General features: G+C 38.0%; 1 protein-coding gene across 1 annotated transcript in view; it reads left to right on the forward strand.

Moving 5' to 3' along the window:
* Positions 1-23,933, forward strand: part of LOC134789944 (atrial natriuretic peptide receptor 1) — a 245,932-nt gene that overhangs the window by 20,849 nt on the left and 201,150 nt on the right. Inside the window, exon 3 of the mRNA XM_063760684.1 lies at positions 5,285-5,468. Coding sequence (XP_063616754.1) covers positions 5,285-5,468 — 184 coding nt within the window. The remainder of the gene's footprint in view (positions 1-5,284; positions 5,469-23,933) is intronic.

Here is a 23,933-nt window from a genome sequence, read left to right on the forward strand (position 1 = left end):
CTGAAAATTTGCATACATATTTATATAAGTCAAGTGACAATGCATTATTATGGTACTATAGAGCTGATCTGATGATGGAGACAGGAGGTGGCCATAGGAACCCTGTGATAGAACAACGCGACCTAATTGTGTTTGGGGGTTTTTAGAATTGTCTCGACGAGTATTAGTTGCCCGTGGAAAGAAAAGTAAGTCAGCGATAAAAGCTTGTACCAAAAATGAAATATATGCCTAAAACTTATTTATTTGTCATTACACTAGTATGAGTAGGTTATGATTTATGAAATTTGGCGCCCCGGCCAATAAGTTTTGCCGCCCCAAAATCCAATCCGCTAGGGGCGGCATACGCCGCCCTTAGGGCCATACGCCACTGAGTAGGTACTAATGCTACGCCAACTTTCTGAAAGGTTAGGCGCCATTTTGTGCGCTTGCAATACGTGTTGTCCGTCCGCGAGTTCTGAACACACTGTGGTCTGCCACCGTCTAGCCAGACAACTCAGACGGACCCACAGTCCAAGGTCAGACCAAGGTTAGACGGTCTGAAGGCTTGTCGGCGACCGTGTAGCAAGGGCTTTAATAAATAGACACACAAAGCAGAACAAAAACGTTAACAATGACTTAATATAAATAACCGGTGTGAAGTTAGCGGCCAAAGTTAGCGGCCGATGATAACCTGACCAAATTAACATAACAAGTAATTATTTCTAGCATATTACATGTGCCAGAGAAGCATCTGCCAGGGAGAACTGGCGTAGAATCGTTGGTCGTTCGACGTGACCACGACTTCTCTTCCAAGAGTAATTCGACCGAGAAGAGAATTATGTACCTACTCATTATAAAAAAAAATGCCAAAACGCAATGTGGGGTTGCCAGCCAGCATGGTGTTGGCCTTGTTTGGCGCAAACGTGCTCATAATTTCTTTTGGCTGTTGCTCTGTGCCTTTAATATATGTGAGTAGATGGCACGTACTAAATTCAAACATCAACTCTTAGCCTATCCGATGTGAACACGCTTAAGAGGGTGCAAGGCTTATTGACTCTCCGATTGCGCCGTAAATTCTGTCACCACGTGATTTGCTGGCTTTGACTTAAGTATACAAAATGCCATGAGCTTTAAAAGTAATCTAACTTTGTTTGACTTTTGCTACCTACACTATAATCGAGTAGCTTTACTTAATAATGTTAATATTCGGTGTTACTATTTATTTCTTACGTTATTATACAGTGTGGAAAAAATTAATGGGCCCTGGAGGGAAAGTGCCTAAAAACTTCGACTTAAATAGCTAGGGCATGCTCCCGGGAATTCCCGGTTCTCAAATTCCCGGGAATTCCCGGGAATTTCATTGTGTCGAAAGAACCCTATTCCCATTTTAACACTAGTACTTTAGCTCGGGACATTAAATCACATTTAATAATGTTGCTATGAAACGGGGGACCCAAATAACCCGACAAATTAACCTGGTAAAGTAGGTATTCCAATCGATATTACGTTTTGGCTCGGGTAAGTAGGATATTAGGTATATTCGAATATTCATCTTTCTTTCTAGGAAGTTGGTTTTATATGAAAAAAATCCGTTGTCGGGTTGATTTTTTAATTTCTATATGCCGTGCCGTCATAGTGCTGAGTGCATCGACTACGGGGCCTCCCGTGTAGCTCGTAATGCCATGCCCATCAGGCGGAGGTAAACCAGCGATTCGCAGGGCTGGTGGCTCTAGCCTATAGCCAAGGTTTTGCGATGAAAGCGCGTGCAATAATATTGACTTGTAGTGATTAGGTATTGGGAATTTCCAAAGGGGCGTAGCGGAAGATTTACAAAAATGTGAGCGAGCATAGGCAAAGTCTCAAACTGTAGAGGGCCGTGTGCAGGTTGGTTTCGTAAAATAGGTTGGAACGCTAGATTTTTTGATAAAATAAGTCATTTATCGATACGTATGTAATAATTTATATGAAAATAAGTCATTCATAAAGATTGTACACTAACACAAACAATTTCTTAAGTATAATCTTAATATGCCTTGAGAACCGGGAAGAACCGGGAATCCCGGTTCCAGCCATGCCCAGAACCGGGAAATGAAATTCTTGGTACCGGAACCGGTACTGCATGCCCTACCCTTAGCGCATTGTATTTAAACATTATTTTATTTAAAAAAAGAAACAACACTGCATTAAAACTTTTTTTTTTAAATCGTTTGTCTCGCCGGGGATTCGAACCGACTAAAAATTACATTGGCGCCTTTTGTAGTATAATAGTATGGGGTAGATTCCCTATAGCACAGAATAAATAATGTACGTTTAGCTACCTGTAGCAAAGCGACGAAATCGCGGAGTGAGCCACGCCTGCCTATGGGATGAGATCGAAAACCACCTAAGTAAATAAAACTCGCGACGAATTCAGACCCTTGGAGGTCCGGGTCTAACTTTACTTTCCGACGTGTTCTGTTGACCGTAGAGATTCAATGCGGTTCTGTTTATTCTAACTTTGGATATAATTTGGCCCATCTCTGGGGCCCAGTGATTGTATTCGTTTGGAAAATATATAATTACAGAAACTCAGCGTTTACGCATTCATAAAGGATGACTCACGCTAGACTGGGCCGTGCCCGGGCCTCACACTAGCATCCTTTGAGCGTCGTCGGCGTCTAGTCAGCGCACTGGAAAATGGCGTCGCTGCGCAGTTACGCCGACGCTGCGTCGAGCAGCAGCCATAGAGTTGGCTACCGACGCTCGGGAGACGCTAGTGTGGGGTGACTATTAGTCCGTCAAAGCGCAATCACCCGGTTGTTCTACACATTTGGTGGAAGAGCGGAGTATGGTGAGGAAAGGCTAGTGTTGCAGCTCTCACAAGCCTAGCCCTAGTCTAGTCAAACTTCTATGAAATTATGAATTTATGACGTACTCGTAAATAACACTTGCACACTGTGTTCTATCAAAATCGTTGCATAGTTATCTTGGTCTAACTCCATTTTACATTTAAATTAAACACTTTGAAGAGATAAATACCTATACAGTCTCTTGGAAAGAGGTTCACAAATGGCCTAAATACGTACTAAGCGAAGTATACCCAAAACCCAAAGTTGTTTTGACTTTGAAAAACGGCAACTAATAAAAAGGGGATTGTTCTCAATATACAGTCTTACCATTAATCCCAGTGATACATTATCGATGCCTGAGATGTGACGGTCTTGGAATAGCGATTAGTTTTATCTTAGATAAACCAGTAAACTGTATTAATATGAGATATCGACCAGACGGCGGTCCTATAATACTCGAAGATGATTTCAAGGTGAATGACTGAGTTTGTTGCAAATTGTCCCATCTTTACGATCAAAGCCAGGGTCAAATATTTTTTTTGTAAATTAGGGACCCCTTTTATTTAGGTACTACTTAAGTACTTACTTATATTAATAAAACAAAAAATGACAATTTTATTAATTGCTGAAAAAAAGCATTTATTTCGAGTGTAAAGTAACATTTTGGTTATCGTAATAATAATGTTGGCTTGATGCTGAGCGAAGCTGGTGCTTGAACAACTATTCATCACTACACCTTATAAAACAAAGTCCCCCGCCACGTCTGTCAGTTGATGTGTATGTATGTTCGTTCACTTATCTTAAGAGTGATTCTTGAGGAAGGTTAAAGTGTATAATTTGCTAACCCATGTGAATCCGGGGCGGGTCGCTGTTATTGAAATTGCTGATGTGAAATCAAATGGAAAAGATGATGGAAGATGCTTTCATAAAAGAAACATTGATTGAAACGTATGTTTCAGGAAGTCAGTGACATTTTGGTGATTTGTAGGTATTATGTGTTCATATGATGGGCAAATGGGAGCAAGGATAATGGTAACAATTCTCTGAAATATTTATCCCAGGAATTTATTTTCGGTGTTTTTGGATAAAAGGTGAGAGGTGTATTTCTCTAAGGAAGGAGGATAATAGCAACATTCCAAAAGCTATACTTAGACACGTCATGAAAATATATTTATTAAAAATTGTATTTTAAGTTGTTACATAAATTATATAATGGTATTTTTTGTAAATATGTCAAGTGTTAACCGATGATATGATGGTGCCTTATGATCTTCCTAACTCTGGATGACATCTCTCCTAACATGATATCTAAGATAACAACAGTAAAGATTGTAATTTTTTCGTAACCTATACACAAGCGAAGAATAACATGTTTTGTTATTTATTTCCAATGCGCAAAACACCAATGGACAGAAATATCTGTGTGATATAATCTCCATAATGATGTCGTTAGGATCGAAACATCATTCAATGGAACTACAGATAAAATGTGCACCTGCCAGTTTACATCGCGCGTAATCATCGCATAATAAATAAAAATACCCTTTGCGTTTTTACCTAAGTAGGTACAAGTCAGACAACGACACGATTAACTTTAGTTAATCAAGATAATATCTGGGATACCGAGCTTTGCTAGGAAAACATATAAAAACTCGGAAATGCGCGTTTTGCCAGAGATAAGACCAAGCTAGAATTTTCGCCCCCGAAAACGCCCAGATAAAATCGTTAGAGCCGTTTCCGAGATCCCCGAAATATAAATAGATATACAAGAATTGCTCGTTTACAGGTATAAGATTCTTATGATTTTATGGTCGGGATTTATTAATACATTGGCGTTTCGTGTACCTACCGATAACGGTAAATGTAAAAAGCCGCACAATTCTTTTAATTTGGCGAAGGTTTTTTTAATCATCATGTACCTATATAACAGCATATCATATTGGGCGTTCGTCAAACGGAATGTTTAGCAAATCACGCTGTGTATAATCAACGAACACGAGGCGTGCTAGGTTGCCCGCGCCTCGGATTAGCCAAAACTTCACACGGTGGATTACGCGGATTACGGTTAATAACTTGATTGTGAAAGCCTAACTTTGCATAAGTTGGTTAGCAAGCTGAGATATTCTTGTGTCTTTTTTATCGAGAATAATATTTTCTCTACGATTTATTTTAGACCACTGCACACCTAATATGAATGCATATATTCAAATTATACAGAATTCTTTGTGGCAACTACGGCAAGTGGACGGAAACAGGCACTGGACGGTTAACTGACGCAATGACCCTACCAAACGTTTAAAGTTAAATAGTTATAATACTTTACCATTTATTTTGTAGAAATACGTATACATATATTTTAATTTGCCTATTCATGTGGTTGAATATAAGTACTTATCTGTCGGTTGGTAAATAGTTTGGATTATATTTTATTATTAATAATGACAATGGGTGCTCTAAAGGTTTTCCTTTGTCAACAGCCGCCGTGGCCCGCATCGCCAAGTTCCTCGGCAGCACGGGCACGCCCATGCTCACCACTGGCGGATTCTCCTTTGACTTCAGCGAGCCCAAGCAAAACTGTAGCTCGGAGTACTACATGCTAGTGCGTGCGGGAACTGTCGGCTTTAAGGACATAGCCTTCTTTCTGATCGACGTTATGAGGCAGTGAGTATTTGCTTACCTTCTTACTCTTGCTTCCTGTAAGTGCTTTTGAAACCTCTTGTCGGGGTCCAGCGGCAGATTTGCGATTTAAAAAAATGATTTAAATTAACTAAAACATATAAACCAAAACTATTTATTTCTACGAAAAGAAGATGGATGTGCGGATTGAATTTTTTGTAAATCATATTACCTATCTAAATGTCGATCTATCTTGCGATCCAGCTGGTCACTAATCAATTCGCAACACGCACAAAACTAAAACACCCTCCGCGTGTCCCTTTCACTTAGCGTTCGAAAATTACTTGAGTTTGAAATCGGAAATCGGCCACTGGACAACTAAAACCCCTATATAACCTAAGCAGAACTGCAGTTCAGAGTAGGTAATGCTCGTGTGTTCTGGAGCTTTGATGACAGCCTTTTTTCTGATCGACGTTATGAGGCAGTAAGTATCAATTGCCATTTTGTTGACTTCTTAATGCTTTTACTTCGACTTTGGCGAACGAAGGCAAGACTGCAGCAATTTGCGGCTTCAAGGATATAGACCTGTTTGATCCACACCTGGAGCCAGTGAGTATTGATTGCAAATTTTATTGAATGCTTCTCTATCATCATTCGCAACCGAAAAGAATATTGCATATCCGAAACGATAATTTGAGGATGAGGATCTCCGCAGCAACCAAAAGTGAGTATTTATTTTAGCTTAGTTTGACTCCGACATTTCCCAAAGGAGACTGCGGCGATGTAACCTTATATTCCTTGCTATAATAATAAAATATTCTAGCCAGGTAGGGAGTAAAATAGGTACCTATAATTGCTAAAACTCTACAAATGAGTGGAATCTAAATAAATGTATAGTTTACAACCTAAATTAATATTACAGTACACAGCAACACCATGAGAAGCCATCAATTGAATGTAGTGATTCTCTAAATAAATAGATAGTTCGTCCAGTAACGCGTTTAAACTACATTATAGGTATAGCGCAAATACCTCCACGAGGTCTGAATAAACGAGATTAATTGGGTTTAAAGCTTAAAGGAGCTTAAGGGTCTGTATAATTGCTCAGGTCCCTTCGGAATCGCAATTTAGATAATTCTGAGAACTGGTTGGCTTAGTGGTTTGAGCTAAGTTAATTGAACCTACAAACAAACTAACTAGTTTTAAGGCATTCCAATATCAGTACATATTCATCTATTATTTAATAAATAAATATATGGATATCTGAGATAAGGCATTTGTGACCGATGATAGTAAAAAGTGATCACTTTCGAAAAATATAAAATTTGTTATTCAAAATTATATGGAATATTACATAAACGGCGAAAAACGCGGCACAATATTTAATTCTGCTTCAGCGTTTAAGGTATCCATTGTACAAGACAAACTACAGTATAATAAATGCGTAAGAGCTCTTTTTTCTGTCTGGCAGTTACCTTTTTACGACTTAGCTTCCTTGAGAATTTAGATAAACTTTGAGATGGACAATTGGACATAGGGTAGACTTTATTATTTGTAATCCGTCCCCTAAGGAGAGGTTAGTTTAGGTTAGGTTATATGTATCCAAACATATGTTTGGATACACATAACATATAGAGCTTACTTTGGATCTAGGTCCATTTATACTAAAACTGTCCCCTGATATTCATTGAGAGTAAGCCGGGCCGTAACTTGTCATCATCATCATCATCATCATCATATCAGCCAGAGGACGTCCACTGCTGTACATAGGCCTCCCCGAAAGAGTGCCACAATGACCGGTCTTGCGCCACCCGCATGCAGCGGACTCCTGCGACCTTAACCAGGTCGTCAGTCCACCTTGTGGGGGTCTACCCACGCTGCGCCTTCCGGTACGTGGTCGCCACTCGAGAACCTTTCCGCCCCAACGGCCATCGGTTCTACGGGCAATGTGCCGTCCGTAACTTGTAACTTCTTGTAATTAAAATTCAAAAACATGATATCTGCAGTCCCGAGCACGCACATCCATCTCGCTCACGCTTACGCTCAGTGAGAGTGAGAGAAGGACACGAACCTATTGGGTCTTAAGACGAACAATTACCTAATAAGAACCTCTCTAAGGGCCAGTTGCACCAACCACATTTGACAGACTGATCAACGTCAGCCGGCGCGCCCCGGCGCTTTACTATGAAACTTTCCATACATAAAAATTTAGCGAACTCTTTAACGATACGAACAGTTTGGTGCAACCGACCCTAAGTCGATGCCCTCTATAAGACGAAACTTCGTTAACACGCAGTTTTTGGCGTACGATGATTCGTGCTCACGAGGTTTCACTATAGTAAGTTTCACTTTTCCTTGCATATCAAACGTCAAACCAAATTGCACCCGTCAAACCGGGATACAGTTCAAAAACTTACCTTGTAGCGGCACTACGCCGCGACGTAGCATTCGTGGCGTAGCAACAATCTACTCTCACCCAAATGGTCCTATCGTCACTATCATTGGCAGAATTTCACAACCAGTAAGGTAAACGTACTATTGCTCGACTTGCTAATGCCCAATAGATGACACCTTGCTGTCACCTCTATTGACAATGACTTACGTTTCAATATGACATGTACTGGGACCGCGTCGAGCACCAGTACGTTTACCTTATTCATTGAAACATTACTACAGTTTTAATTCCATAGACATATCCTGTTCATTGTTACCATGTTACGATATCTTACTCAATGTTTATTTTAGATTAAATATACTCCTATCCATACACGCTTTGGGCGGCTGTATTAGGCAACGTGTTTCCTAACTTTGAAGTTCATGATAGGTTCGTAAACTAAGTTAGTAATTTTTAATGAAGTTCCTGTAACTATGCTGTAAGTGATTTAATTAGAAATAGCTATAAACGCTCAACAACTTCATTAAAATGTATGATAATTAAATTTACCATCCGTGCTTGAGCCTCCGGGTCTAAGTCGCACGGACGGCAAGCGGCCTGATGGCCTAACCTTAGTGTCGTGGGAGAGAGGGCGGTGCCTGGTCTGGGACGCTACGTGCGTCAGCACCTTCGCCGCCTCTCATATCAGTCGCACGGCACGCGCGGCCGGAGCGGCGGCCGAGTCTCAGGCGGCGGTGAAGCGCCAAAAGTATGTTCCCTTGGGCTCGGGTTATATTTTCGTCCCTTTTGCGGTGGAAACGGCGGGCTGCTGGGGTGCTACGTGAAACAATTTGTGCGTAACATAGGCCGTCGACTCAGGCAAAAGGGAGAGGATCCCCGCTCCGAATCGTTTCTGGTGCAGAGGCTGTCCATAGCCATCCAGCGGGGTAATGCCGTGAGTGTTATGGGCACTTTTGCAACGGAAGCGATAAAGAACGGGTTTGACGAATAGTTACTTTCGTAATTATTTAAGATGTTTCTATGTATTGTTTCAGTATTTATTAAATTTTAAGTTGATAAATAAAGTTATGTAAATACCAATGAAATTATATTATCAGATTTTAATGTGAGTGTAAGTTAGTCGGCATGTTCCCACTACCTATTGTTAGGTTATTACCGGGTTGATGATGAAAACGCAATAATAAAAACCAATATTTTAACTTTATTCATTTGTTACAAACATAATCACGACCAATTTAAAATAAAATATTTAAGACGTCTTCACTATAACTTGTTCGTACTCGAACTGGCAACTTGTCACTTGTGTACCCGCCCTTTTATAACAATTCAACATGGCGGGAACCAGTGACAAGTATGAGTCAATTGATACTCTTTTATAAGCTAATCATAAATAAAAGTAACAATGATCTTTATAAGCTATTAATAAATAATGATCCTTACACTTTTAATAATTACATTACAACGGCATTCATATTGATAACACAAGTATTTATTAAATTAAGTGCATAGGCATCCAAAATGTAACAATAATTTCCCCCATAAATTAAGTCCTTTACATGTCAATGTCTACCTAAGTGGCATATTTAATATATATCTGCTTCTACAGGGAATACAAGACAGAATATCAAAGAAACAATAAAATATTTAACGGTCCCATTATTTCGCCGACATCAAATATTTACAGCTATTGTAAATTTCTAACATTGTGTAAATAATTCATATAATATTGTAATGTCGTCGTTTCGTGTCGCTTCTTTGAACAGGTTGCGATGGAAATGGTTTATTTTAGGGGTGTAACAATATTTATTCAGTATGATGTCCTTGCTAAAGTATGTTGATTGATGATGTATATTTAACGAAAAAAAATGCTAAAAATGAATGGGTGTTAGTCAAAATATTATCAATTCGATTACTAACAGTTGTGTACAAATCTTTACACCTAACTTAATTATTAAATGTTTAAATTAAAGCCATTCTTAAACACAAAAAACAAAAAGAGTTATGTCATTTTCTTATAATTAATACGGAAATGTAAAAGACCAGACAAGTGCGAGTCGGACTCGCCCACCAAGGGTTCCGTACTTTTTAGTACTTCTTATTATAGCGGCAACAGACATACAACATCTGTGAAAATTTCAACTCTCTAGCTATAACGGTTCATGAGATACAGCCCGGTGACAGACAGACGAACAGTGGAGTCTTAGTAATAGGGTCCCGTTTTTACCCTTTTGATACGGAACCTTAAGAGCCAACAGGAGTGGTCATTCCTCCATACAAACGTAGTCCTCGTTTTCCTCCGTGGTTTTTGAAGCTAGAGCAATGATTTTTTCAACACAGATTAATATTGTCAATATCTGTGTCGGACCGTTTTGCTTTTTTTGATATTTTTGTTTTTTAAGGCGCTAGAGCCATTCAAAAACGGCCAAAATGGCCTAATAGACTATGCCGCAATGAGAGGCGTGGTATTCAAAACTGATATCAATTAGCCAAAAAAGCAAAACGGTCCGACACAGATAATTTCATAATCATTTAGATTTCCAAATTTGGTTACGATTGGTTAAGTTTTGGGGGAGGAAAAAGAGGACTACGAAACCTCGATTTTTGTCATTTTTACGCAGGATTTTTCGCCTCAGCTGCAGTTGTCCCTATCGCACTAATTTTAGGGGCGGAGTCAAGTTTCTAAATACGTACACAGCCAGAAAAGTGATGGGCAATAGTCGACATTTAATGTCGATAATCTAGTGATGTAAGAAGTTATCGATAAACCGTCTTGTGTGAAAATATCTAGATCCTAAGATACAAGGGGTTTTGGGTTGAGAGTAGGGAACACATTTTTGTAGTTATGATATACAATCTATTATGAACTTTTTGATTCTAATATTTCAAATTAGAAATCAAAATCAAAAATATTTTATTGCATGGTTAAAATGGGTTAACAAAATTTTTAGGTACCTACAGGCACGCTTCGTAATTGTCGAGCAATTTAGGGTCCTAGCTGAATTGGTTGTTCCATACTTACTCGTGCTCTATGGAATGTCCAATTTAGCTAGAACCCTAAATGGCTCAACAATCACAGAGCGTGACAGTACAAATGATTCATGTTCTGTATATCCTGCCCTACAATGGCGTTAATATTTGGTTGTCATGTCTATACTTCGTTTTTAAGCATTATTGAAAAAAAAAATAGTAAATACTAATATTAACCACTAAGTACATAACTATTACAAAAAAAGCTAAATAATTATACGATTGCATGCTTAAAAAAGACACGTCACCTTCACTCTAATGCTAAACAAACGAAGAATAAGAACTAACAGCGATAAGACCGCCTGTTGCTACCTTTATCTACATTGTAAATCGGTTTTAGGGTTCCGTACCCAAAGGGTAAAACACGGGACCCTATTACTAAGATTCCGCTGTCCGTCCGTCCGTCTGTCACCAGGCTGTATCTCACGAACCGTGATAGCTAGACAATTGAAATTTTCACAGATGATTTATTTCTGTTGCCGCTATAACAACAAATACTAAAAACAGGATAAAATAAAAATTTTAGTGGGGCCTCCCATACAACAAACGTGATTTTTGACCGAAGTTAAGCAACGTCGGGCGGGGTCAGTACTTGGATGGGTGACCGTTTTTATAAATAATGGTACGGAACCCTTCGTGTGCGAGTCCGACTTGCAATTCGCCGGTTTTTTTTTAATTTGTTTTTATGTTTGTGGTGTAATAAAGAATATTTTAGAGTCAGACCAAGAAAAGTCTACAGCAATTTTGATAGCACACGCAGTGCAAGTGTTATTTATATGTCATAATTTCATAGAAGCGACGTTTGAAATAATACTTGCACTGCGTGTTCTATCAAAATCGCTATAGATTTTTCTTGGCCTAACTCTACTTTAAATTACAAAGTAAGGCCTAAATTATAAAATAAGGCCCATCAATGTTTTTTTTTTGTGTTTATTAAACTTGATATTTCTCTCTTCGGTCTCAAAATTTAAACCCGCTTAAGAATCGGGCCTTATTTCGTGCATTATATACAATACTACCCATTTTTGTGTAGTCATTATTTATACTATAGAAGCATTGTTTGAGTAGCCAATTATTTAAACAGTATTTTTTTAAAGGGCAACGGTGGCAATATTTTAAGGTCTGGATAATAAGATACAGATCTTAATAAGGATATCAATGTAAGTGAATGTTACCATGACTACCAAACAAACAAATGTGATAGAAATTGCCAGCTGGCATTGTAACATTCAGACAGTTACCTATGTACCTAATCTGAAATATGAATAAATTAGTAATATTTTAAACAGGAAAGTAAACCGAATTTTGGCCTTTTGCTGGACACAATCACAATAGTAATTTGTTTTACAAGCGGGCAAAGTTTATCGCCACCGGTTGATGCATTTGCAGCACCAATGGTAGAAAATGCAAGCTCATCATCAACTGCATAATCGACGTTTTATATGACTATTGAATCCGAGCTTTTTGATCATGAATCATGATAAACAAAATTTTAGAAGGTCGCAGAATAGTGGATTTAAAATATTTATTTTCTGTGATCTCAAATATCAGGCACGATCATACAAATTGTACATTTGCTGATCTTGCCTTTGTCATTGAAAGACGTAAGGGTTTACACAGAGAATATATATTTAAGTGTAATATGTGCAAAAAAAAGGAAACGATACACTCTGAAGACCCAAAAAGAAAATGTTAGTAAATACTGCTCCTCCCCATGGTTACTTGGTTCCTTATTCAACCTACCTGAAATTAAACGAGTAGCTTAGTAAATTATATCATTTTACATTATAAAGTTAAGTGTTTAGGTATCTCAATCACTTACTCACTGGTGGACATGGACGCAAAATTTTTGCCCATCTACTTATACTATCTTATAAAAAATGAAATTTTGAAAGTTAGCACGCTTAAAGTTCGTTTTTTTTGCATTAAGGTAACAGATTTTGACATGTCTTATTAAAAATTACCATTGAAAAATAAGTCATAGCAAATATGTTAGAATTATAAATCATATTAATCATATTAATGAGCAAGAGCACCCTAAACCGGCGAGCGTGTATGAGGAATGTTATGAATGTGAAGGAAGCGAAAGTGGTATGTCAGGATCGTAGCAAGTGGAAATCCGTGGTCTCTGCCTACCCCTCCGGGAAATAGGCGTGATTGTATGTATGTATGTATGTATGTATTAATCATATACTTTTTTATATTCTTTTGCTTTCATAAGTAATATAAACTAATTTTTGAAAGCGTTTTTCAATAATTATTAATAAAAAGACACGTCATGATTGTTTACCTTCTTTCTAATGCTAAAAAATAACGAACTATAATAACCCCGGTTATTTGGTACAGAACCTTGATTTGATAGGTACATCGGATATTCTGGGCCCCTGAGTTTGTTACGTAAAGGACAAAATGGTGACATGTGGTTAGAGCTGATACTGTTAAACTAGTGGTTCTGTGCGCTAAGTATAAAAAATAAGCTTCAGCGAACTCATTAAGCCTAGAAAAAACCCTACACCCTACTGCCACTTAAGTCAGTCTTGAGTCTTTGAATCAATTTCCGTAGTAGTACTACTACTACTAAGGTACTAGGAGGTAATAAGGCCTATAGTAGGTATAATAAGGCCTACCTGAAAAATAATGTTCTTACAACAGTGTAACCGTGTTAGTTATTTGAGTAACATATATGTAAAGTGATACAATTAAAAGCTAACAGCAAACCAGTACATAAATTATATCTTATGTACTTCTTATGAATTACACTCTTATAAAGGTTTCGGCTAATTACGCTTAATTACTTGAATAAAGGTAGATGAATTGCGTGCGGTCCAATAGGTAACCACAACTCACGGAGTCCAAAACAATAAGCTGATCAGCAAAGTCAAGTAAACAAAGCCAAGTCACAGTAGTAGAAAGATTATCGAGTTCCGTAAACGTAAGCCGGGTCAAAAAATTCAATCGCAACACAGTAAGTAATAAGTGAACGCCTCGTGGCAGTAACGCACGAAAAATAACATTGCAAATTGTCGGCAATGAGGCGCGCGCGGGTGCAAGCGTACGCATCTGTGTGCGTGCATTACACACACAAATACAGTCTCTCACGCCCCGTCAGAGCGACGGGTATATTCAGCTTGAAATCTCAAAATTGACTTTTAGCTCAGCTCCCGTTTCGTCTTAAAAACGCAGATGCAGCACCCGCCGGAGGGCATGGACGATTGAGAGTTAAAAATGGAATCTAACAACAGGCATAAGTACTCGTATTCGAATTTTAGTTAGGTGCCTATTCGATCGGTTTCCTATATGATACTGATCTGTTATTGACAAACGTGACGTTTTTGGTTGAAGAAATGTCATTTTGACGCTGACAAATCAATCATATCTAAAACAAATCGAATTACTAAAATTCGAATAGGCGTGTCAGTAAAAATTATGGATTGCTGGTAGTACAGTCATTATAGATTTTGACCCGTGAATAATTAGTTCTTGGATTTTTTTTTCGTAGGTCCCTCGGGGGGGTCACTGGGAGTGTAAATTCAAAAAGTAGGCTGAATCAGGCTCCTGCGTATATGTGGTATTATCTATGAAAAGGGACCTTATTGTCGATGGCGCTTACGACACTAACATCGATGAGCACAAAACGTAGTAGTTTAAAATTGGGGATTCTGGCCCAGTTTAGTTATTTTGATTTCCAATTTAGCAATTAAGTTTCTTTGATTACTGGAACATTCAATGTTGCTGTCTATCCAATGCGGAGGTCAATTTATGTTATGTGACGCTGATGAACTTATCAGTCATCGGGTTTAAAGGTCCCTTTGTAGTTTTTTATAAATAACTCGTAAACGGTGACCTGTAGCAAAAATGTTCTGATACATAAGTAATCTGCGTAAAATTGTCTACATTAAATATTCTATACACTTTTTCGCTAGGATCAGTATTTAAAAAAATATTTAAGGTAAAAAGTTAAATATGATCAATTGTTAATATTTTTTGTAAATAACTCGTAAACGGTGGCCTGTACCAAAAAATGTTCTGATACATAAGTAATCTACTTAAAATCTACTCACACCAGAGGATGCTGAAGACCGGACGCTTAGCTAAAACGCTAGGTTGAAGGAGAAGAAGATTGATCCTAGCGAAAAAGTGTATAGAATATTTAAGGCGCTCTTATACTCGAGTTTTACGTTTTCAAGGGGGTGAAGCAGACGAGTGGTAGAACGGGCAGGCGGGCGCCCCGCGCGGCGCACCGCACCATTCCCGTGCAGCACGTCTACGTCCTTATTCTGACGACATCGGTATTCTGAATCGTCAGTTCCGGGATTTTTAGTTCGGCAATTAATATTGAAAAAGATTTATTAGTAAATTCGAATTTTGATGAGTACTTAATGAAATTAAAAACCGGACAAGCGCGAGTCGGACTCGCCCACTGAGCCCACCGAGGGTTCCGTACTTTTTAGTATTTGTTGTTATAGCGGCAACAGAAATACATCATCTGTGAAAATTTCAACTGTCTAGCTATCACGGTTCGTGAGATACAGCCTGCTGACAGACGGACGGACGAACGGACGGACAGCGGAGTCTTACTAATAGGGTTCCGTTTTACCCTTTGGGTAGGGAACCCTAAAAATGGTAGGTAAGACGGTGAGGTCGGTGAGTGTACCTAAATAATTATTAATTATATGTATACAATATGAGTGTATACTTGACTGATCATGTTTTTGTAAAAATCGATTTCGACTGGCAAAACATATTAACCGGGCAACCGGGTTTTTTAACCTAATTAGACCCCGCTGAATCCGAAATTGCCGGTTGATTGATCGAATTCTTGACTGGAAGTGAGATAGTTGATATTAAAGGTCCCTTTTTTTTAGTTTTTCGTAAATAACTCTTAAACGGTGGCGCATAGCAAAAATTTTCTTAAACATAAGTAATCTGCATAAAATTGCCTACAAGAAAGATTCCGTACAATTGTTCGCTAGGATCAATATTCAAAGAGATATTAAGGCGGGAAAGTTAATTATAATCAATTTTTGAAGGTCTCTTTTTTTTAGTTTTTCGTAAATAACTCGTAAACGGTGGCCAATATAAAAAAAATGTTAAACGTTAATAATCGACACAACATTTTCAATAAAAAAAGATTTAGTACATTTTTAGCAGGGATCAATATTTAAAAAGATAATAAAGAGGGAAAGTTAATTATAATAAATTCTAAGGTTCCTTGTTTTTATTTTTTCGTTAATAATTTGAAAAGTATGACTCATAGCAAAAACAAATTTTACACAAATAATAAACATAAAATTTCCTACAAGAAACATGTAGAACACTTTTCGCTAGGATCAATATTTAAAAAGACAAAGCGTCCGGTAAGTCAATTATAATCAATTTTAAAGTCCCTTTTTAGTTTTTTGTAAATAACTCGTAAACGGTGTCCCATAGCACAATAGGTTTTTATGAATAAATAATCTCCATAAAATTTTCTGCAAAAAACATCTGAACACTTTTCTCTAGGATCCATATTTAAAACGATATTAAAGGAAGAAAGTTAATCACATTCAGTTCACAGGTCGCTTTTTTTCGTAAATAACTCGTAAACGGTTGCAACGGGGGCAGTTGTAAAAAATATTATACGTAAATATTGAACATAAAATTGTCCACAAAAAAGGTTTTGTACACTTTTTCGCTACGATCAATATTTAATGAGGTATTAAAGGGGGTAAGTTAATTATAATCAATTTCCAGGTCCCTATTTTAAGTTTTTCGTAAATGACTCGTAAACGGTGGCCCATAGCAAAATAGGTTCTTAATGTTAACTAACCCCCCTTGGCTAAAAAGTGGCCTCCATGTTTAAAATTCATTTGTTTACGTAAGATGTCCGTCTTTGGGTCACGAATTTACATGTGTGTACCAAATTTCAACTTAATTGGTCCAGTACTTTTGAAGAAAATGGGCTGTGACAGACGGACAGACAGACAGACAGTCGCACGAGTGATCCTATAAGGGTTCCGTTTTTTCCTTTTGAGGTACGGGACCCTAAAAACTAAAAAAAGTGACATGTGAATTGATTGTAATGAACTTTCTTCCTTTAATATCGTTTTAAATATTGATCCTAGAGAAAAGTGTTCAGATGTTTTTTGCAGGAAATTTTATGTAGATTATTTATTCATAAAACCTATTTTGCTATGGGACACCGTTTAAGAGTTATTTACAAAAAACTAAAAAGGGACTTTAAAATTGATTGTAATTAACTTACCGGCTGCTTTGTCTTTTTAAATATTGATCCTAGCGAAAAGTGTTCTACATGTTTCTTGTAGGAAATTTTATGTTTATTATTTATGTGTGATCAACAGGGTAAAGACCGGTAGTGATCACCGAATCGTAAGAGGCACACTGAATATCAATATTAAACTTGAAAGGTCCAGCCTGATGAAGTCTACGCTCCGACCTACTCGAGCCCATGTTCAAAACCCCGAAAGCTTTCAACTCGAGCTCTCTAACCGCTTTGCTTGCCTAGAGAACTTGGCTTCAGTGGACGAAATCAACGACGGGCTAGTGGAAACTGTCCACACAGTAGGGTCTAAGTTTTTTAGACCCCGCCGTAAAGATAGACCTCAGAAATTGACCGAGCAAACCTTAAACCTCATGGCTGAACGACGCTCGCTACAGTTGCAGTCTCTCGATGACGCGGAGTCATATAGGCAGCTCAATAGACGTATATCTAAGTCCTTGCGACATGATCTGCGTCTCTTTAATACTAACCGTATTAAAGAGACTATTGAGCGAAACCAAGGCTCCAAAGTGTTCGCAAAGGACAAAGCAACGCAAGCAAAGCAAGGGTCTATTGGGCAAAGCCAGCTGACAAAGCTGAAACGGGAAGATGGCAGCATAGCGTCGAGCAAAGCGGAGGTTTTAGGTGAGATCGAGAGGTTCTATGGACAGTTATACACTTCGATCGCAAAGCCCGTTGACAGCTTGGTAGGAGGTCCAAGAGCCAAGCTGTCCCGACATTATACCGAAGATATCCCGGACATCAGTCTGTACGAGATTAGGATGGCCCTGAAGCAGCTTAAGAACAACAAGGCGCCGGGCAAAGACGAAATCACTTCAGAGCTTCTGAGAGCGGGTGGAACACCGGTACTTAAAGTCCTCCAGAAGCTCTTTAATTCCGCCTTGTCCGAGGGCATCACGCCTGAAACATGGAATAGAGGCGAGGTGGTGTTGTTCTTCAAAAAAGGTGATAACAACCTATTGAAGAACTACAGACCCATCACGCTTCTGAGCCATGTCTATAAGCTGTTTTCAAGGGTCATCACGAACCGTCTCGAACACAGACTTGATGACTTCCAGCCTCCCGAACAAGCCGGTTTCCGAAAAGGCTATAGTACCATAGACCACATCCATACGCTGCTGCAAGTTATACAGAAGACCGAAGAGTATAACTTGCCATTATGCTTAGCGTTTGTGGACTATGAGAAAGCCTTCGATTCGGTGGAAACATGGGCGGTGCTTGTCTCTTCAGCGATGCCATATTGACTATCGGTACATCGAAGTGTTGAAGTGTTTGTATAATAACGCCACCATGTCGGTCCGAGTACAGGAGCAGAGCACGAGGGCGATTCCATTGCAAAGAGGCGTAAGGCAGGGAGACGTTATCTCTCCGAAACTGTTTACTGCCGTAATGGAAGACGCCTTCAAGCTCCTGGAATGGGAAGGACTTGGCATCAACATCAACGGCGAATACATCACTCACCTTCGGTTTGCCGACGATATCGTAGTCATGGCAAAGTCGATGGAGGAACTCAGCATGATGCTCGATGACCTCAACCGAGTTTCACAACGGGTGGGCTTGAAAATGAACATGGACAAGACGAAACTTATGTCAAATGCCAATGTTGTGCCCATCCCAGTCTCTGTTGGGAACTCGGTACTCGAAGTTGTTGACTCGTACATCTACCTAGGACAAGTAGTCCAATTAGGTAGGTCCAACTTCGAGAAAGAGGTCAACCGCCGAATCCAACTCGGTTGGGCAGCGTTCGGGAAACTACGTAATGTCTTTTCGTCCGACATACCTCAGTGCCTCAAGACGAAAGTCTTCAATCAATGTGTGTTACCAGTGATGACTTACGGCTCCGAAACGTGGTCTTTCACTACCGGCCTCATCTCAAAACTCAAAGTCGCTCAACTAGCTATGGAGAGGGCTATGCTCGGAGTTTCTCTACGTGATCGAATCAGAAATTAAGAGATCCGTAGACGAACTAAAGTCACCGACATAGCCCACCGGATTAGCAAGCTGAAGTGGCAATGGGCAGGCCACATTGCACGCAGAGAAGATGGCCGATGGGGTCGAAATGTGCTCGAGTAGAGACCACGGACTAGCAAGCGCAGCGTAGGACGTCCACCCACAAGATGGACAGACGATCTTGTTAAGGTCGCCGGAAGACGCTGGATGCGGGTCGCTTCCAACCGGCACGTATGGAGGTCCAAGGGGGAGGCCTATGTTCAGCAGTGGACGTCTTATGGCTGAGATGATGATGATGATGATGATTTATGTGTAAGATTTGTAATACGTTAGATTGAATTGTTAGTTTTATTTTATAAAATTGTTGATGTTATTATTTTTGCTTGTAATTATGTAAATTCAATGATGACGTGTAAAAGTGCCCTTGTGGCCTATTTGCTTAATAAATGTTGATGTTTGATGTTTGATGTTTGTTTTTGCTATGAGTCATACTTTTCAAATTATTAACGAAAAAATAAAAACAAGGAACCTTAGAATTTATTATAATTAACTTTCCCTCTTTATTATCTTTTTAAATATTGATCCCTGCTAAAAATGTACTGAATCTTTTTTATTGAAAATTTTGTGTAGATTATTAGTTCATTTTTTTTATATTGGCCACCGTTTACGAGTTATTTACGAAAAACTAAAAAAAGGGACCTTTAATATCACATATCTCACTTCCAGTCAAGAATTCGATCAAGCAACCGGCAAATTCGGATTCAGCGGGGTCTAATTAGGTTAAAAAACCCGGTTGCCAAAAAGTAATATGTTTTGCCAGTAGAAATCGATTTTTACAAAAATGTGACCAGTCTAAATTATTCAATTTGATTAATTTTATAGCCTTTTAAAATATGTTTACACAATTTATCAATCGTGACTGAATTCCGGATTGGTTAGATGGGTGTGTGCCTTTGCTGCCCAACTTGTTATAAAATGACAATATGACGGACGAATGTCTGAAATGTCACCGTATTTAAGAATTATTTTGCTTTTCTTCGTAAGTATGTTGAAAAACATTGTGTGTATAACATATTTGCATATTTATACTGTGATTACCCATTTTATGAAACGTCCGCTAAACTAGCACAGGTCCGACGCTGACAGTGGTCACGGGCGTACTGGCGTGAGGAATAGGCGCAAGGTATTGCCGCGTAGGGTGTAATTTAGTAGGCAAAATGTTGAATTCATCAAATGATGAATGAAAAAATTAACGTATCGATAAAAGGACAAGCAATAATGAAGATTTACTTAAAAGCTATCGACTGAAGTAAGTTTCATATACATTTTCGTCCTAGTACTTCTAACATAAGGAAATAAAGACAGTGTTAGGCATGTTTTCAACTTAAGATTCTATCGAGAAAATAATGAGCCGTCGTGTTTCTGACAAGCAATAACGTAGTTCAAGGACTTATACATACTAGAAAATAATGCATGAAATCCTTGTAAAAGTCTGTAAATATGGTGGTGGTAATCAAAGAAACTTAACCCATTCAGGGCCAGCGACTCAGCGTATGGGTCATGCTGAAACAGTTCCGCAGGGCCAGTGACTCACATGTGAGTCTTGAATAAATTCTGATTTAAACTTAAACGAAACGTAATTTGATGTAATAACGTAAGTATCATATAAGCTAACAACCATTTCTACAAGGTATATTAGGTTAAAAAATTATAAACACGTATTTTTTAATGAAAACAGGGTCTAGAATATTCATGTTTGGTTTACTATCAGTGCAATATAGTAAATATACTGAAATTCTAGATACATATGCGATGCAAGCAAACAGAAAAATCCATTTTTATAAAATACAAAAAATATATATATTTCAGAAGTTATTGACATGGCTCAAGGTATGGGTCACCGTGGCCTGGCGCTACTTGTAAAAACTACTAATGTTTCCGTAGCAGGCTAAAATAAACTTTATTGGCTTGTTTTAAAGCTTATTTCATGTTGAAGCTATTTGATATTGTACCATTTTACAACCGATTACTGTTTGGATGATGGTAAGCCACATTTTGTAGGAACCAAACCGTAGTATAATAATATTTTGTTTTGTATAAGGGGCAAGGCAACTAGGATTTTCTCCCACTGTACTTTTATGTCATAATATTTGGTGATCGTTGTATTGTATCTTAGGCAATTACCTACTAACAATGATGTTAAGGTTCATTTTTTTTCGTTTCAATATAAAACAAGGCGGTTGAAACAGTCATCACTAACTAATATGTATTGTATTACAAATAGTTTGTGACAAATATTTACAAGTTCTTTAAAACATCGTGGTTTCTATGGCAGATTAGAAAGTAAGTACTATAATACATTTTAAGTTCTCTATTGCCACTAATATAATGGCGTTTACCAAAACAAAGATAAATGACCGACTAGGTGTAAGCTTATCGGACACACTTGGACAATAAACAAGGAATGCATCCGAGCGGCGGCGGCGGTATTATTTTTCATGTGGTATTTGACGTATTTGTCACAAGAGTTCAAGAAGTGATTCATCCCATCCCCCCTATTAGAGATGTATTTTGGAGTAACATCAGTAACATGGGAAATAAATATTATTTAGTCACGATTTATTCGTGGGCGACTTTATACTCCTCCTGTGCTGTTGTGATTTCGTATTTTGTGACCATGGCTATGGATTACCGGAATTTGAACCCGCCTAACCAAACTGCAATAAGTAATTAGTTTTTTTTTGATAGGCACAGAAAAACGGTGGTTAGTAAAAATGTTGCATAATGCTGTTCAACTGGCCGGCTTCATAAGCGGCGATTTATTTACCGTGCGCGCCAGGCTCGAGACCCATAAGCTGAGTCATACGTTTTAGCTAAAAACGGTTTGTATGGTGGCCCGGCGTATTGTGTACGCTCAGCGGTTCGTGGCCATGAATGGGTTAATTGCTAAATTGGAAATCAAAATAACTAAAATGGGCCAGAATCACCAATTTTAAACTACTACGTTTAGTGCTCATCGATGTTAGTGTCGTAAGCGCCATCGACAATAAGGTCCCTTTTCATAGATAATACCACATATTCGAAAAACGGTTTTTTTTTTAAAAGCGGTTTTTCTTCAACAACTCGGCCATTTTTGATTTTACAGTAAAACCGTAAGGACAAAAATTGTAGGAAATTTGATTCTCTACAAGTTAGTCCAGTCATTATATCCAAAAAACCGACCCTTCCCGTGAATAATCAGTTCTTGGATTTTTTTTTCGTACGTCCCTCGGGGGAATCACTGGGAGTGTAAATTCAAAAAGTAGACTGAATCAGGGTCCTGTGTATATTCGAAAAACGGTTTTTCTTGAGTAACTCGGTCATTTTTGATTTTACAGTAAAACCGTGAGGACAAAAATTTTAGAAAATTTGATTCTCTACAAGTTTGTTTCTCTTCATTTATGCCGTAAAGTTGAAAATAAACGAGATAATGATAATATTTCGAATTTGTCGCTTTTTTAGGTCCTATTCTAAAAATATCGTTTTGGTGCAAAAAAAGTTCGAACAAAAATTGTTCAGAATTTGATTCTCTACAACTTTGTTTCCCTTCATTTATGCCGTAAAGCGTGGAACATAGGAGATAGTGATAATATTTTGAATTTGTCGCGTTTTTCAGGTTTAATTTCTAAAATATCGATTTTGGGGGAAAAAAGGTGAGAACCAAAATTGTTCAGAATTTGATTCTCTACAAGTTTAGTCCTCTTCATTTATGTCGTAAAGTTGAAAATAAACGAGATGTTGAAAATATTTTGAATTAGTTGCTTTTTTCAAATTTTATTTCCAAACTATCGATCCTAGAAGAAAAATTGTGAGGACCAAACTTGTAGAGAATCAAATTTTCTAAAATTTTTGTCCTCACGGTTTTATTGTAAAATCAAAAATGACCGAGTTATTCAAGAAAAACCGTTTTTCGAATATACACAGGACTCTGATTCAGTCTACTTTTTGAATTTACACTCCCAGTGATTCCCCCGAGGGACGTACGAAAAAAAAATCCAAGAACTGATTATTCACGGGAAGGGTCGGTTTTTTTGGATATAATGACTGGACTAACTTGTAGAGAATCAAATTTCCTACAATTTTTGTCCTTACGGTTTTACTGTAAAATCAAAAATAGCCGAGTTATTGAAGAAAACCCGTTTTTTTGGAAAAAAATCATTTTTCGAATATACGCAGGAGCCTGATAAAGCCTACTTTTTGAATTTACACTCCCAGTGACCCCCCCGAGGGACCTACGAAAAAAAAATCCAAGAACTAATTATTCACGGGTAGGGTCGGTTTTTTGGATATAATGACTGTACTATGGTTTATTGGATGAAAAACCTGACGCCTGTCAAATAAAACGTTATCCAATTTTATTATTGTAGCATTTATAGTTACATTTAACATTCGTTATATGTATATCGTGTTACATAAAAAAGCTCAACGTGAAAGAGCTCATTTTGAAAATTCGAAATATTTTTTTTTGTAATCTTAACTTAAATAATTTCGAAGTTATTTAATGCCAAAGTTATTTAATAGCCAAAAAATGACCATCCCCCTTTATCTCCGAACTGCTAGGTCTAATTTTTGACATTGGAAATGTGTTTTCGTTCGCTCCAGTATAGGGTCCGATTTCACGAAAAAGTGCGATCCCCTTATATCTCGGAAAGTTGTGAAGATATGATATTAAAAAATAGGCTCAAAAGACGCATGATCACGAGAGCTGTAAGGTGCAAAAATAATTATTCGAGAAAGTCAAAAACAAAAAAAGTTATGGTCGAAATAGTGAAAATAAAATTCAATTTTTTCCGAATTTTTGATTTTGGTGCTCGATAAT

The sequence above is a fragment of the Cydia splendana genome, chromosome 1 (assembly GCF_910591565.1).
Source record: "Cydia splendana chromosome 1, ilCydSple1.2, whole genome shotgun sequence".
Lineage (NCBI taxonomy): Eukaryota > Metazoa > Arthropoda > Insecta > Lepidoptera > Tortricidae > Cydia > Cydia splendana.